This window comes from Polyodon spathula, chromosome 5, assembly GCF_017654505.1.
Source record: "Polyodon spathula isolate WHYD16114869_AA chromosome 5, ASM1765450v1, whole genome shotgun sequence".
NCBI classification, from domain to species: domain Eukaryota; kingdom Metazoa; phylum Chordata; class Actinopteri; order Acipenseriformes; family Polyodontidae; genus Polyodon; species Polyodon spathula.
The window spans coordinates 33,518,001-33,536,113 of record NC_054538.1 but is presented as its reverse complement, the minus strand read 5'-3'; the positions used below and the strand labels follow the sequence as shown (position 1 = coordinate 33,536,113).

At 37.4% G+C, this 18,113-nt stretch overlaps 1 protein-coding gene across 6 annotated transcripts in view; it reads right to left on the bottom strand.

Annotated features, from left to right (window-relative positions):
• Positions 1-436: 436 nt before the first annotated feature.
• The window catches only part of LOC121315869 (cAMP-specific 3',5'-cyclic phosphodiesterase 7B-like), a 71,230-nt gene continuing 53,553 nt past the window's right edge, over positions 437-18,113 (bottom strand). For all 6 annotated transcript variants that reach the window (XM_041250416.1, XM_041250417.1, XM_041250418.1 and 3 more), the window contains 10 exons: positions 11,917-12,068; positions 11,107-11,170; positions 10,077-10,172; positions 8,315-8,415; positions 6,621-6,752; positions 5,709-5,800; positions 4,409-4,553; positions 4,047-4,143; positions 1,112-1,192; positions 437-967 (listed from right to left, as the gene is read on the bottom strand). In XM_041250416.1, the coding sequence (XP_041106350.1) occupies positions 774-967; positions 1,112-1,192; positions 4,047-4,143; positions 4,409-4,553; positions 5,709-5,800; positions 6,621-6,752; positions 8,315-8,415; positions 10,077-10,172; positions 11,107-11,170; positions 11,917-12,068 (1,154 nt within the window). In that variant the 3' untranslated portion in view covers positions 437-773. The remainder of the gene's footprint in view (positions 968-1,111; positions 1,193-4,046; positions 4,144-4,408; positions 4,554-5,708; positions 5,801-6,620; positions 6,753-8,314; positions 8,416-10,076; positions 10,173-11,106; positions 11,171-11,916; positions 12,069-18,113) is intronic.

Below are 18,113 nucleotides of genomic sequence, written 5' to 3'. Positions count from 1 at the left end.
AGACAGTAATTTGCCATGTGAATCAGTAGCTTAATTATTTACAGAAATATACAAAGATAACCAGTAACAGTATACATAAAGGTATATAAAAAGCCAAAAGGTATACATGGTGCTTTGTTGGTTATGCTCTTCAATAATTAAAAAATAGATTTTTCAGTAGATTATTTTTCAATAGAAAGTATACCATCTTTTCTTATACAAAATGAGGCCACAACCAACTATTTCTGCACTTGTGTAAAAAGTAAACTAGTTCAAAGTATGAAAACTTAGCCAGTGGCTGGTGCAAACTACAAAAATGTGTAAAATATATGTAGCTTATTTAAGTATGTACGCTGGTTTTATTTGTTTTATTTTTCGTGCAGCCCAGCTGCTGTTTGAATGTTCACCTCAGCCATGCTTTTAACTCCACTTTTCACAGCACGATTGATCTGTTTAAAAAAAAAAAAAAAAAAAAAAAAAAAATTCACTTCTGTTGCCTCTTGTCCTCCTTCGAAAATGACATTCTTCCATTGGAATCACACTGGAAAACAAACTTGGTTGACTGATTACATTTCAGAGAGAGTGAGACCTCCACATCCAAAATGAATGCAAGACAAGGAGGGAGAAAGCAAAGGATTTGGTCGTTTCTTCTTCAGTCTTTGTGTTTCTCTTGTCTACCATTGGCAACACTTAAGAGTACCCTGTAACATTTCGATAGATCTCAACACAGGCATCTGCCATGAGGAGTTCAAACAGCAACATCCTTGCTGAGTAATGCCTGTCTTGTTACGAGATTAGGGTCCTGATTGAACCACCTCACTGCGCTGGCCAGAGTCATCATCACCCCTGTGGTGCTTATTGTGATGCAGTGCCCTCCACCTAGCTTTGTTCTTCCTGAGGTGGCTTATCATGGCCTCTGTGAGGGGCGTGTTGTCCGTGAATCGCCTCCATTGATCAAAGAGAGGCTCCACAAGGTATGTCATAAAGCCTAAAAGTAAGAAAGGAAAATTTAAAGGAGCTAAATCTCGAATTGTAAAACAAGATGCTTGACCGGGTTGTCTCTATGCTACTGCCAGGATGTAAAATTGAAAACATTGGGGAAATAGAGTAAAATAAAATAAATCATGTTTACCTGTTTGTATGGCTGGAACAGTATCCATGTGCTGATTACACAAAGGGCTGATTTCAAGTTCAAACTTCCTCTCTAGGTCACCTGAAAGAGAAAGTAAATGAATGTGCTTGGACAAAAAAATCTTTTAAAAGACAAGAAAAAAATTGCTGTATTATTTCATGATACCCGATTCTGCCATGCACATATAATCCCTGAGGGGAAGTAGCTTGGCTCACATGAAAAAAACAAAAACTGCCTAGAGGTAGATGCTCTGCATTGAATGATTCAGTGTTAGGGTTATCTTCGGTTCAGATAACAAGACTTGTCGGAGGCTTTGGATCGGATACAGACTCCGCAGTCTGATTGATTGCACTTTCCTGTTGTAGTACAATTCGATTTGTTTTATTTTAGCGTTTTTCATGATGTGTCCATGCACTGGACACTGCAGCTTTAAAGTTGAATGTTTGTTTTATGAAAATATTTGAAATGACAAAAGTTGTATTTCGCCAGTCATTAACTGCACTTCTTGATTCTTTATCGTGACTGTGCGCGCTACCTTTGAATTTTAAGCATGCCTAATTGTAAATGTAATCTATCTAACAAATGTTAAAAATACTCCTTCTGTAATAATGCCTGTACTTTCACCCTTGCCTGACTCAATACCCCCCTCACTCAATTGCATTAACAACAACTTTATGCCCCTTGGCCGTTGACTCAGCAGAATCCAGTATATAATTAAATCAAATTTTAATTGTATGGCTAATCTGTCAGATGTAATTTCCATCTGAGATATTTCAGAAAGCCATATCATATTGACAGCAGGATGTCACATTAAGATTATCATACAGTTATTTTAAATTTAAATTATACATATAAAATGTAGTATTGCATGCTGATTTCTAAAGGTTATTCAGTGTTTTTCTTTTCCTTTTTTCAGGAACTTACAAGCTGGTAAGACAACTGGGATGACTGATTAAATGCTGGTCTACTATTCAGGTAGCTGGACTCAGGCCTTCAAACACTGCTCTACCCTGAAAGATGCCAGATCAATGGAATTCATAAGGTAAATACAAGCAACTAGGTTGCATTTCCAAATGACATTGTACTATATTTAGATAGCATTATAATGACATTTGAATGGTATGGCAAGTGTTACACAGTAATGACTTAAAATCTTGGGGTTTTTGACAAGCTGAAATATAACTCCAGGAAACATGCATTTTTACCTACTTGTAACACAGTGGTAATCCATGCATCTCAATGTGAATGCTGCAGTTTGCTTAAAATATTTAACAAAGTACAAAGCACTTCAAACCTAGCATCACGCTGAAAGTATGGCACTCAAGCAGCAACAACAGATAAAAAGTGGGAAAAAGCACATACTGGTAGAGATTATTAATGGTAGCGTCTGCCCTTGTTATACAGATATCTGTCTAGTCTCCCTTGAAACATAAACACACTGCGAGGAGCCTTGACAGCAGGTGATAATATTTTGCTGAGAAAAGCAGGTACTATGAAGGAAAAGTGTCTGCTGTTGTCAGATGCTGATTTGAGGACCCATTGTTGCTATGGCAAATCTACACATACTAAATGGTAAATTCTGGGAAAAGGAGTGGCACTAGCAGTTCTGGTATTAGTGAAATACAAGTTTATATCTCACATACACTTCTATAGTATTTGTTATGACTACATTTTTAAAAAATGTTTATGAAATTTAAAAAAAAAAATTGGTTAGAACTATAAAAAATACATTGTTTGCTAACATAAACTACACCTGCAAGGTGTATCCAAAATAAAAAGCGTTTTTATTGCAAATCCAACATCTCAAAAATATCTACATTTTAAGAACTTAAGAAAATTATGATAAAAAAAGCTTTAGGACACCCACACAGGGTGGGCCAAAAGCTATGGAATGTAATCATTTTCCTTTTTTTCTTCTTTGTAGTTAATACTTGTTACAAAGGATCATTTGGATGTAATGTTATGAAGAGTCTAACACTGTACAGTTTATGTTATGTGAAATAGCATAAGTACTACAGAATGTGCTTTTCTGCAGGTTAGCTAGCACAATCTACATTTTTCTAAATGGGTTTCTTAATGCTACTGGACTTATATATAGCATCCTTTGCTATATTTAAATAGCAGGATGTTTGTTTTTTAACACATTTACTAAGCTAATAGAGCATTACTAACCTTTGTTTAACTTTTGCTTGGAAAGCATAGGCCTTGTGTTCCAAAACATCGTATTTGTTCAGTACAGCGCACACTCCTTGCATCTCTTCTTTGTATAAATGATTTCTTGTTAAAGTTTAGAATTTGAAGGAAAAAAAGTCTCTAGGGCAGGGGGAGGTAAGGATCCTTTACTTAGTGAAATTAAGAACCTAATGGCTAAAACTGCTCAGTCATCTGCATAGATCATTTTTGCTTGCTTATTGTGATACAGAAACTATAAAATAATTGAAAGCATAACCCATTATAACTGGCTAATACAGTTTCTTGTGAATATGACCTGCATCATCTTCAAGGATAAGAGCTTTTGATTCAATTACTTTTACATTATGAAATTGGGTCCACTCTGGTGTAGCACCGCTTTCTGTTTTTACTTTTGTACTTTTACTTTTTTATTTTTTATTTCCAAATAAATACAAAATTACTTTTGGGTTGTTTTAAATTCCATGGCACAATAATGGCTTAGATCTTGCACAGCTCATTAACTAAATAGGTCAGACCAGAAACACCCATAATAGTGCAAGAAATGGAAAGCCACTGCAGTGACACTAGCGTAATTGGCATTTCAGGACCAGAGAAGGGAAGGAGTAGACAAAGCACACCCAGCTTGAGCAGGAACGCCACCTCTCAGGTTAGACTGAGTGGTCCTACTCTGGCATGGAACATTTTACTGGAGGGGGGTCCATTCTGAAGGCAACTGGGGACCTTGTTCGCAAAGGCTACTGACCTTGCCTGTAGAACTCCTCGCAGACTCTCTCACTCCACTGCTTGCTCATTTCCCACACCCGGCAAGGGTTGCAGATGTCAGCACACTTGAGAGCAATCTGGAAATCACATGAGGTCTGTTGCCATTAATAGGTAATAGAGCGACCATTAAGATTACAGGCAAAGTATATTATTGTCAAATAATGTGGTGTAATACGACGAGGATTTAAGAGTACTGAAAAAACACAGCTTATTAGAACAACCAATATCATACGACCGATTGAATCAAAGGATTTAAAAAATCTTTTTGTTTTAACTTAGGATTTTTCTGTGTTTTTTACCTTATACAATATATTAATATGTCATACAAAAACAATCACAAACCTGCAGCATGAAGTGCCTGTGTTCTGCATCTTCCAAACACAGATCATCTTTGTCCAGATGAGTTTTAAAACTGCTGAGAAATTCATTCTGCCGGCTAATGTCTGTTGCCAGAATTAGCGAACCCAACTGTTGTTCAATTTCCTGCCTGTGGTGAAACAAGATTTTAATTAATAGGGATCCTGCTAAACATATGGCCTCTTAATGATCTTCATATTCAACATATTTTAATTGTGTCAATTTTCACAGTTTACTATTACTTTGGCACCTGATTCCTATTACACACCCGCTCTTTTTTTTCACAGAAGAATTAACAATGAAATAACTCATTTTACAATGTGTTTTTATAATTAATATAAAGTTTATGTAAAGTTTACAGGCAGGTGCTATTTAGATCTGTCAACATTTAGGTCATTAAAAAATGTACCCTTTAATGTCATCCTTCAACAAACTTTGAACCATTAGAGAGATATTTTTCAGCAAAGTGGCTGCATCTCACTATAATTCTTCTGAGATTCACTAAGAGGTTCAGTTGCGAATAAACTTCATTTTACCTCCATGTATCATACTGAAAGGAAAACAATCTGTTTTAAACTCTGGGGGAAAAAAAATTGAGGTTAAAAATCATGCAGAAGTATGAGTGCTCTCTGTGCCTCTGGATACTTGGGCTTGAACCTGGCAGAGGTCACAAGTCAAATTAGTTTGGTGGTCTTAACTAAATCCTCAGTGTACAGAAGTCCACATCATCAAAAAGAGAGGTCAAAGACTGGATGAGCATGGAAAACGAACTGCTCCCTCGTTCAACCTAGTTCAATGCTAGAAAGCTCACATTGACACTGCTCTGATAAATGGAGAAGACTAGAGTCTCTGGGACTGTCAGCAGCTTTTTCATGGGCACTAAATTTCATCACAAAAAAAAAAATAAACAAAAAAGAGCTTCTACATGAATGAAAACCCTGGCACTGACAATGTAGTCAGAACTGGTTATTGCTTAATGGCAAATAACACAGGTCAAACAGATCCAGCGTATTATTAATAAGAGATGCAAACTCAATAAAACATTTAACAATACTATAATGAGAGCTGCAGACTAGGAAAATCAATGCTGCCATGTATTTAGATTGTGGTATGCTTAGTTTGCTGGGCCATGAACAACAACCAGTCTATACAGAAGTGTGGAGCTGGCCTGCTCCCAGTGCCTTGTCAATACCTTTAAAAACTGAAGCCCCATTTCTGCCGGCTCTTTATGAAATATTGATGTATGATCATTGGTTTCATAGAGATTCTCATGAACAGCACTCACGTCATTTCCACAGGCAGGTGGGACAGGAGCCCTGACTCGCGGAGCATGCCCACTGTCGACCTCCAGTGATGGTTTTCCAATACGGACACATTCTGAAAGGCAAACGCATCAGCCAATTATTCAAGCATGAAGCTAATCTTCAACATGTATGAACTAGCGGCAGTGAACAGATTGTTTAGGCTTTTTGGCATATGCTTTAGATTTTTTATTTTCACTCTGCTTCACAGTTCAGTATTGTCAGAAACTTTTGCAAATTGCCTGTTTCTGTCTATTCAGTGCTGTAGATTACCTTTCTATACATATACAGATACACAGTACATATACATACACCAGTCTGGCTTAGCTTGCTAAATGTAAGGCTGTTGTAAGGTATGGCAAAAAAATAAATAAAATAAGATTGCACCTGATAACTCTTTATATTTTTATTCTTAACTACTAAGGGGAATTCTGAAGATGATTGTTTACCAGTTATTAATGAGTACATTATCAATCGTAGTTGCTACTGCTGCAGCCATTTCATTTTCTTGTTAAACCCCCCCCCCCCCAAAAAAAACATGTTGGCTTTCAACCCAAGGCTATTCAATATGATCCCCACAAGGCAACATAATTGCTGCAGTCCTTCAGTCCTTTTACCTATATGGCAAGTTGCCAACTGTTTTTTTTTTATTTTTATAAGAAACATATTTCAATATTATGCAGTCCAAATATTGAATACGTAGTATATGATTACATACATCTTACTGTTTGTATCAATACTGGTCCTACAGCAATGTTCGAAACTTCCAAATTTGGTTAACTTATATTCATCTGATTGCAGGGTTTGCCTTACAATTTCTAACATATGGTGATGTGGTACTGTCATCTTTGCTAACATCCCCATTAGTGACAGCTTTTTACTTCATCAGCTCTTACCTGGTACAAGCTTGCAAGATGGTGTTTGGTTTTGACCAGAAAGTGCTGGTTGACCCCTGGATGATCAACATCATGAGCTGCAGCTGCAAACAGTCCCAGGAAAATATCGAGAGGGGTGAGATACCTGGCAAGCTGAAAAAGATGAACAACGAACAAGCATTCAAGTATTTACAGCGTTACCCCATTATAATGCAACCTGTTATAGTGCAGAATCCATTATAATATGGTAAGGTTGTGGATCTCATTCCCCCCACAATGCAATTTGACTTTAAAATGTTGGGTAAACGCTCTAGATATACAGTATGAATCTTTCTCTGTTAAAAGATGGACAGAGTAAGAAAAGGTGAAATTCAAGCAGCAGTTTCAAAAGTTATAAATGTTGCAGAATCTATGTTGCATGGATGGCTAAAAGACAAAGAAAAACTAAGAGCTTTTCTTGATAAGATTGACTCTAAAGAGGGCTGCTCTAGGAAAGAAATGTGTTGCACTAAGGAGTGACACAAGCTGCTGTGTGAATGTGCCGCTGTGAGAGTTCCAGGAATAATCATCCCAATAAACCGTGTATAAGAGTACCTGCAAAATGTGTGTCGCCTGCCTTCATTTTCCACTGTACACTACAATATTAATTTGGCTTGTGGGCATTGTATATCATTTTGGAAATAGAAATGCCAATATTCGTTACAAAGCAAAAGACAAATAACGCAATCTTCTAATTATGGACCCCGACAACCACATTATAACGGGGTAGCACTGCATTTAGTTTAGGGCAGGGTTTCCAAACTCTCTTGGTTTGCTGAACCCAAAAAAACAGGCATCTTGACTGAGGACCCCCAGCCAACGAATATATAGAAATGTGGAATCAGGGTCACCAGCCACTATTTTGGGAACCAGTCGTTAGTTTACACATTGATTTGATTTGAATCACATTTCTCAAGTCACCTTCCCTGTATTTCAGTTGAGTAATTGAATTCCTTTTACTGTGTATGCAGCTTTTTTTTTTTTTTAAGGTGACCTGGTCAATCATTACACAATGCAAAAGCATTAGCAAACAGGTTTCAAATGACAGCCTTCCTTTGGATTTGACTTGGGAGTTTTTTGAAGAAACGAAAAAAGATGAGAAAGCTCTGATCGCTGCAGCCATGTCTTGTTGACTTACAGCATTTATTTTCTTGCAAACAATTCTTAGCTCAGGGAAAGACAGAGAGAACATACTTAACATTCTGCACTGCAATGCATTATCCGGAGTTGAACTGAACCCCCCTCCCCAAAGAAAAAAAGATCTAAAGCTTGCTGTATCCTACAGTTTCAGTCTCCAAGTAGCATGCTATAATCAGCTGGTGCTAGATGCTGAGGCTGGTCTTTTTCTCATGGATAATACGTTGTATACCAGTATCTTGGAATAAGAGGCAATGAAAAAATCTCACCTTGGGATGAAGGGCATACCCCACCTGTTTGCCTTTATCTCCCGGCGTAGGCAAGAAAATGGCACGTAGTGAGCTGTTTCCCATAGTCTGCAGCTCCCAGACGTATTTACTACTTATAGACATCATTGCCACTGTCAGTTCTGAGAGTGAAGGCCAGCTATTTAAGCAAAGGACCAGACACATTGGCGGCATGGAGAGATTCCTGTAATCTCTACTACAATGTGCAAACTCAGCTCCACTTGCAGGGGAGCTGGACGGCTGGGTCCTTACCTTGGGCTCTTTTAGGTAGCAGTGCATGGCTTGAGTCACATCAGCAGCATGGACAGCATTGTGGTAAGGATTCTGGCTGTGGTAGTCCTCTTGCACCATAACTGTGCAGAAAAAAAAGGAAAAGTCCATTAAACCCCAGATTCACGGCTTAAACTTAAAGCTCAACAGGCTGAAAGTCGACTCCATCTGGAAGGTTTAGATTCCCAAAAAGCATGCCACTCACACCAACAGAAATGTTACTGCAGTTAACACCTGACAAGGACTTTTAATTTATAACGTGTGACCGCTTGCAACTAACCCCCTCCCCTCCTTCCCAAAAAATATAATTAGAAAGAATCACACTTATTTATTACTATTTTACAGACTAGTGGTGCTATAATATGCTTTAGTTTGGGTAAACTTATGAGTAAGAACTTGAGCTCTGCTTGTGACAGGTCTAAATAAGACAGATGTCACTTTCCCTGCATCTGATATTAGCTAACACATGTCAGTTTTGACATTGTAGAGAGGCCTACTTGTATTATTTCATAGTCTAAGATTTTTAATGGCTAGGCATACAGTATGTATTTTGTGTTGTAGTGAAAACAGATACAAGCTGTATCAATTGAATAACATAAAACACCTCACAAAGCCTGTCTGTCTGTCACTCCAAGTACTTAATGAGTGACTGATTCTAAAAATAAGATTCAAAGTGAAGGTAACTATAAATAAATGGAAGGCGAGATGGGACACCTCCGTCAGTGGAAAGCATGTTTGCCTACGTTGTGCTCCGCATATTCAAATAATCGCATTTCTCTGTGTTACTGGATGTACACATACTGAGAATGTATATTTCATGTGCCTCCACAAATTCAAAACAAGACCTTTCTAGGTTTCAATTAGTTTTCATTTATTGTAATTTCATCATACGTAGCCCCCCGTTAATCTGAGTAGATTGCGACCGATTTGTGACCGAATTAATGAAAAACATGGGTTAGTTGAAATCGAGTTTAGTGTTTGGGAAATCCCTGCGCTATTAATTGAAATCTCGAAAAAAGCAATAATACAAATAAAATATAATGTCCCAACAACGGTCCAAATATATACTCTATATTATCAGTGTTGTTCAGGGGCAGAGAGCTAGTTTAAAAGTCACTGATTTTGCTCATAACAGACATTGTCATAACTGCTCTTCATATTCAGGCTGTCAGGCTAAGAGTCTTAAGTCTGCTTTCTGCTCGCTTGTCACTGGTTTCAGTAACTACAATACAGTACTGTCTATAAGCTTGCACTATACTGTACTCAATTTAATTGAATTAAATTAAATGATGACCATCCACTTCTGCACAGATACACTGATTTCCGCACTAAAAAAGCATTCGAATACCCATTGCCGCACAGATCAGATGATTTCTGCATTATACATTTTGACAATGTATTGTATTAAACACAGATTAACGGGAGTCTACTATTTATTTATTTTTTTTAAACCACAGGTCTTTTATATTCTGAAAAAATAGCAAAGGATTCACACTATATTGGTGAATATTGCTTTAAGCAATATTTAATTTAATTTAGTTTTTTTTTTTTTCTTCTTCTTTTTACTTTATTTTACTGCTACATTGTGTTTGGGGCATGTTTGCTGACAACAGCATTTGTCAATAATGAATAGGCTTAAGTACTCAAATAATTATTCGTTTGACCAGTTAGCTACATTTGACTCTGAAAGTGTTGATTGGTTCAAGGTTCACTGAGATAAAGACCTTATAAATGCAGCACTTACCTAGAAAACGGTGCAATTTCACCATATCGAGCTGGAAATGATGAATAAGACCATGGCCGTTAAAAAGATGGCACAAAAGTGTAACCAGGCTGTTTCCTAGAAAGAAGACAAAATAAGACATAAGGGATCATATCATTATATTATTTGAGACCTATATTTCATTAATGTATGTTGCAAATATTATGCTTCTTTCCACAGAATACATAACTATAACTCAAGCCAGTGCTGTGGTTTCACCCCCAGAGGGGGTGGGGTGTCGTTGGGGGGATACCACCCCCCACCCCCCCCCGTCCAACTGAGGGAATTTTGTCCTGGGCATTCCAGGCTGATTTAAAAACATGTCCCAGGCCTGAAAATGTCTGTTTGTGGCTCTGACTCAAACCAAGAATGCATAAAATCCATGGTCTCTGCTGCTTGTTCTAATTGCTGAGAAACAACACAGAGCACAATAGCATGTTTATTATTATTCAACTTTTCTATGCATTATATGTAAAAAAGTTAATAAATTAAACAGACCACTGGCAACTGGCAATTTGAGAATATTATTTATTATAGTTAAAGGTTCTGAGTAACACTATGTTATGATTACATTTAAATGTAGATGCTACTGGGAGAGGGGATATTCCTGAAGCATTTTGGCCCAACAACTTGACCATCATTATTTTATTATTATTGGTTATTTTCAACAACTTTGCCAAAATGTTAAGTCTGTACAGAAAGTAAATTTGCTTAAAACAATTTGTAGAAAAAGCTCTACATATCTATAAAAGAGAGTTTCAATTTATGAAAATATTATTTTAGCCTTTTCGACATTACCCTCTAAATGATTTTGTTCTGTCACATTTAGTTTTCAATACTGATCTTTCCTGAGCACCAAACCATAATAACCATAACAACACCAACAATAATAATAATAATAATGTACAAACTAAAATTGATTCCATAGGACCCTTGGGTCGCAAGTGGGTAGTCATTTCACACTATAACCCCCCCTCCCCTTGTGAAAATGTAAATGCTGTCGTTTTCTTACCATTAGTGAGTCGATCAAACAAGAAAATGTCAAAATTCCACGTTCCAACCTTCGACAACATGTGCTGCATTGAAACAAATGTTATAATAGTTAGATATTACAAATTTGATAGGAAATGTTTATTAGCATTTATAATTTAGACCCTTGTTTGAAAGCAGGTATGACAAGATGTTATGTTGATGTTAGAAGTTAAAAATAATTAAAAATAAATAAATACATTTAAAAAAAACTTTTAGGTCAATACCTTTTCAGAATCTTAGATATACAGTAGATATGTAGTTGCCTCAAGCTAATATGTGCATTTTCCAATGACAGTTCTTTGAAAAGTGACTGGGGGGTAGATTGTTAAATTATCGGGGCTATTGGAATGAACGGTGGTTGTAACAGCCTCCTTTCACACAAGGAGGTGTTGTGTAGTGAGGCCAAAGTTCAGCTTGTATTATATATTAAACACAGTACCTACGGGAGGATATAATTTGATACTCTTACAAACACAATGGTTATTCTGGTTGACATAATTCCAGCCCATTCCTCAAGTATGGTATATGTTGTTGTTATAGGCCTTTAGGTGTTATATGCCCTACCTTTGGATATCTGTCCCAAGCCATATCAGGAATGCTGGCACAGTCTTTTAAATGAAATTTAAAAACATATTTGTTTGAGTTGGCTTATTCTTGAGCTGGATTGATTGGCCAATGGCTTTTTGAGTTTTTACTTCAAAGTGTCCTGGGATGCTCTGCATGAGGAGTGCTATATAAAAGGACATTGTATTGTATTCTATTACATTTACTAAAATATTTTAGACCTTACCCCTGCTTGTCCAAGGTAGTCTTCGTCTAAAAGGTGTAGAGAGGTCTGTGGCACAATTCCACGTAACAGTCTGGAAGCATGAAAATACCTCTGGAAACTCAACAGCCTCTTCACTTTTTTTTTAGTGCCAATTTCTCCTGAATTTGCTGTTGCTGTGAGTGAGAGTGACAACAGAATGGGAGTTCTTAAGAATTTCATAAAAAATAAAAATAAAAAATGGCAAGCTGTCATTCTTTGTAAAATAAATATTATAAATACAAACAACTGAGAACATTGTGTTTAATCCTGTAGCTAAAACAAGTGCCTTGATTAGTCTGAAATTGGGAAATGACCAAAAAGTGTGGCACAGTCTTTTCACTGCCTTGTTAAAAGTATAATAGGATCAGCCACATCATTATATAGTTCGGCAGGTTCATTGGGACAAATGAGTTAAACCTACTTAGCAAGTTATGTCATTTTTCCTACATGTCTTATTAATGATCTCAAGTACATTTTTCTTCAGTCCTGCAGTGGTCACACAGGGACACTTTGACCACAGTATCATAAAGGAATGTGCTTTGGGGGTTTCAGTTGGCAATTATCCACTTTTTGTTTTTACATTGTAAACAAATGGATAACAGCTGTTTCTAAGGACATAACCTGAAAAACAGAGCGCCATAGCTTAAAAGGAGGAATTTACTATCGATAATTTTCCTCTTTCATCTCTGAAAAAACAAACATAATTTATTAGCTAGAGAAAGTGCCATACAGTGTACATCTAATGGAGTCTGGCACTGTTTTTTTGAATGAGGCTTTTATGATTAATTGGCATTGTATCATTGTACTCAGGGTGGTAGTAATGGGAAAAGTTAGTAAAATGTTAGCCCAAGATGAACTAGAGGGGGAGGACAGCAATGGAAAAATGATTACCACTGTCACACATGCCTTTTCTGAAAGTGCACAGTAAGTTAAACCAGACAAGATAAAATACTTCAGGACACAATAAAGTGGGCTCCTGAAACAATCATAGTCACAGTTAACACAATAAAGGTATTTATTTAGAGCTAAACCTTCAATGCGGGCTTCAAGGCAAAGTGAATACCAAGACTCTTTTTATTCCAGCGAAACACACTGTGAGGTTAACAGCTGTCGGCCTCTGCCTTGGTAATGCAAACAGAGTGACACCACTGAGAGGTAAAATGCAATATCCACTTTCAGCATGTTGTTGCTTGATTATTACAATTCAGATTGAATCTTAATACACTGATGAGGGCAACCCTTTTCAGGACAGCTATGGCCAAATGTTCTAAATTATGATCATAGTTTTTTTTTTTATTATTATTATTTTTTATATCTCGATCCTAAAATTCTATGTGATGCAAAATATAGCTGTAACTTCAAAAATAACCTGCCCACATTGTTTTTATTATAACTGTAGTCCTTCTAGTCAACAGGGTATGGTATACAATTATAATGAAGTCACTGATGTGGTACAACGCGAGACAGCCCACACCAATGTATATAGTGTATAGTGTATTACTCCTATAGTGCTATAGGAGAAATGTACAAAGTCATATAGAGTCAGTAGCACCTGACAGGAGAAAAACACTCATTGAATTTACAAAATTAGCAATCAAAAGATGATAATGATTCAAAGGCTCTTTAAGATTCTTAAGACTTGTTTTATTATTTCTGGTGCTAAGAAGAAAATGGTGCTAATGATCACATATTGGACTAAAAAGCTTTGTCAATTTCCCCAGCGGTTACCCTGTTGTCACATATAGGTGGACATTCCCAAGGCCTTTGCTTAGTGGAAATATGATGACGGTTGTGTGGTTAAGAAACGTGTCTACCAGGAGCTGATCTGAGACCATGAGCAAACAGTCAAAAGGCCAATTCACTAAGTTGGTGACCTAAAAAAAATCACAATTTTTTGAAAGCACTGTGACTTACAGGAGTAGATTTAATTAAGCTAATAACTGAAGGCAGTGTTTCAAACATGCTAGCAACTTGCTGATAGTATTTGCAGTAGCAAATAAACTAGAAGAATTTCAAAATTCTTTTAATGATATTTCACCTAAATGACTCACTTTTGTGTTTCACTGTATGTTAGTTTGTTATTGATTCAGACTTGCTGTCATTTCCATGTAAGTCAGCAGTGACTAAAACCTATTGCACTGTCAACATTCACAAGTATTTCCAGGAAGTTGGCTGTGCTTTCACAAGAACTGATATGAGAAATAAATGATTTATACTTTCCTAGAAACATACTAAAATATCACTGGCAACAGAAATATCCTTTTGTTTTGTTTTACCAAGTGTAACGCACATAACTAATGACCTTACAAAGATTTAAAAAATGCTGTTACACATTTTTTTTAACCAATGTGTGATATGGGGGGGCAGGCCCACCAATAATATCTCCCTATTTAAACCCCAAGTCATGCCTTTGTTCTCTGTCTTGTGTTTTTTGTTTTCCAGCATCCTCCTCTCCTCGACTATGCCTTCCTCCACCACTATGCTGCTTCACTTCTGCAACGGCTGCTCCACCTCTGCGATGGTCTCCCTCTGGGGGTAAGTGAAGCTCACTTCCCAACAGAGGTCCATCAGGGCTGGTCTTGTCCTCGGCCAGGAAGGTTTTCCGCAATCCAGAGGGGACCCCAGGCCAAATCTATCCTTTCTCCCCCGGTTCCCACATTCTCTACCATCTAACAGTTGTTTCCAAGCCTTGGAGGCTGATCAGTTTGGTTTCACTTCTGCGAGGTCGACTCTTCGTGAGCCAAGGGGAAACCCTGTTCTCCTTCCCAAGGTTCTTGCTCCACACGGTACTTGCTCCTGTCCCGTGAACAGCAGTGCAATAATTTTGAGCAGAAGCCTGGTAATGCAATAATTTAAATAATCAAAGAACCTTTGAGTAAGGGTCAGTTTGTCCTTTTAGAAAGTACTGGCTATAATAATCAAGATGTCTACTATTTTTTTTAACCAGAGCGATTATTAGGAACTTTAGTGCATGTACGGAAATTCATGTGAAGGCATCAATAGGAAACAGGTTTTACACTAAGTCAGTCAAAACCCACAGAATGCAGGCCACCAATGCTATGTTCATTATGCCAATTTTAACATACTGTAATTCTTCACACTAGCTGTGAAACACAGGTTTGAGTGGAAAATAATACACCTGTCCAAAAAAAAAAAGTAATTTTGTGACAGAGAAAGAATGAATCTTGGTTATAAATCTTCCTCTCGACCTGTGAGGGCGCTGCATAAAGGGAAAGTACTCCAGACTGAAAGGTCTGACAATTCATTCCAAGGGAAAGGTAGAAGTCGGCCATCTAGAAAGGGGGCAGATCTATGGTACACCAAGTCATCGCCCCAGAAGGGAAGCGATGTGGCAACCGCGGATTGGAGGAGAAACAGTTGGACTTGCTAACCAAGGGAGCGTGACTGACGATACAAAAGGGGACATAGCTAGGTGATCTGTTCCTTTTGTTATGGTTAAGCTGAACAGAGAAAGGAGTATTATGAATTTACTTTGAGTGTTTTGTTTGTTATTGTCGTGTATAAAATCTTCTTTTTCTTCTTATTAGATGGCTAACACAATCCAGAGCTGTCGCTAAAAGCCAGCAATAAACCCGAACAACACTTCACAACTGTGCACAAACAAATTGTATTTCACCACAAGCATGCGCATATATATATATAGTGAAAGACGGCAGGGGGAGGATAAGATTCCTCCCTGCCTAAAAACATGTGAAAATGCACACTTTGTTTAATTGAATTGCTTTGGTATTATTTGTGTTAATTGTTTTATTGGTAATTATCCCCTGCACCTGGCTATCATTGTAAATTAGAGCCAGGGGCAGGGTATTTAAGGAAAGCAGCCAGTTTGCTCAGAACGGTGTGGCTGTAGAGTGAGGAGCGCGAGGTGTTATGGTGAGGTAAAAACCTCTGTTTGGTTTTTATAAAATCTGTTAGTGTTTATTTTCATGTTATATGTCAGGTAAATAGCTTAGCTGTCCTGCGCATCAGTCAGGGACCTGCATAAATTTAGTGAGTGCTCTGAGGGAGCTAGGTGTTTGTTTGTTTGTTTGATTTATTTGTTTGAATAAAAGTGCATGAAAGCGCTTATAAAAATCAAAGCTTTAGTTCTGGGTCACATTTAAAGGGGCACGAACCCAGATTACAGCCAGTCTGTTATATATATATATATATATAATCTATCTATATCTTGCACTATTGAGTGTTTTATAGTTATGGATACAACCAGTTGTTGCTTTACAGTTGAAGTTGAAAAAAAACAAACCTTAACTTATCGAGGACCAAATGTAGTGTTCCTTGCTGGGGGCAAAAAAAAGTGTTCCCACAAAACACAGCCTTTGATAATGCTGCTGGCTTTAGTGCTGCTACCCTTGAATGAACCAAAATGTAGTTTTGCAGCAAGCCATGTTCCTGACCCTAAAAGGAGGCAAGAGTAGGGTCGTTCTTTACTACAGCTTATTGTGCATAGGGTGACCAGATAGCAAGAGTGAAAAATCTGGACACTTTCAGTTGGTGAGGGGAGGAAAAAAACCTTGTGAACTACTGCACAACGCAAGCAATGCAAACTGTGTGTATTTCTTCTGTAGATAGGCTTTTTTTTATTTCTTCGCTTTCCTGTGTGTATTGCACTTGGGCAAAAACAAAAACTTTGAGAAATATATATTTTTAAAAATACTCCAAAGCGGTTAGCTTTCTTCTTTACTGTTCAGATGACAACAATGTTTTAATCAGCCTTTCAGTGCATCTGTACAGTAGGGGGTGGGACAAAGTCAGTGCTGCATTGCTTTGATTTAGGTTGCTAAAATCTAGTTTTCAGCAATCAATATAAAATACCAAAAATGGACAACAAAGTAAAACAAGCAAAGTATATTTTGGCTGAGGATCATGTCAAGACATTTCCCAAATAACGGAGGTAATTGTTTTGCACATCTTGCAATGTGATTTAAAGAAAATATGATCGATCGCTGTAACTTCAGAATCACACATTAAACAAAAGGCTACTACAGAGGCTGCTGAACAGAACGTAAAACACACCAGACAGCGTGTCGGCAGCAAATGTTGGAAGATGTTGCATGATTGCCTTCTAACAAATGACAGCACTCTGAGTAAGAAAGCAAATACTACTATTTTTAGGCTTTTATAGTGCTCTGAAATATTAGGTGTATTTAATGTTTAAACAGGTCTGCGAAATGTCAGTGAAATCATAATTATAATCTTAATCTTAACTGGATGACTTGACCATAGGCATATGATTGAATCTATCTTTTTCCCCCACTGCATTCGACATTTGTCTTTTTTGCTTTTTAGTGACAGGCTCGTCAACAACACCAGCCATCATGACACAGGCGCACACACCAAGAAAAACACATGACGCATACCGCATCATATGACTGCAGGTTAACGTGATTGGATAGCCTCATAGCTGCAATGCAAACAACTCACTCAAACAACACGCCCTAAACCAGTAGAGTATGCTGTTGCACCGCGAGACAGTACAGCAGCTACATATACGAAATTTTCAATGAGAAAATAAAAATGTTTTCAATGTTTACTCTAAAAATTTGGAGAAATGGCGTCCCGACAGTACCTCGATCAGGCTGCGGGACAAAGCCCCGAATATTGGGATGATTTTATCGGTCACCCGAATTGTGCAGCACAATAAATATGTCTGTGCTTGTCTACTTGACTTTCTTGTAATAATGCTAGTATTGGAACATGGCCCTGAACTGTGGTAATGCACATGACAATTTGTATTTCTAACCAGGCGTTACAAACAAGACATACTGAGTAAAATGACCGAATCAAATCTTTGCTCTACTTTATGTCAAACAATAGGTTGAAACGGGAGATTAACATGTTTCGCCCCAAACCTAATCCCGTTCTGTATCTGCTTGAATGCTCATTAAAAATAGGAGAGAGTGGAGTATTCTGTATTATTATAAATCAATGTGACAGTTCTGGAAGAAGGGTAAAGGCTTGAAAAGGTAATTAAAGATAACACTGCTTAATTCCAGCCTAGCATTAGATTATAACAGTTATATTCATGAAAATCAAATAAGATAATAATCCTTTCACTGGATTCTAGAAATGTGTAAGCTGTTTTCCCCTGAACAAATCCAGGTTGGGAACATAGGTACCATATGGTGAAGCTGTATTAAAACCAACAATAGTATTAGCTA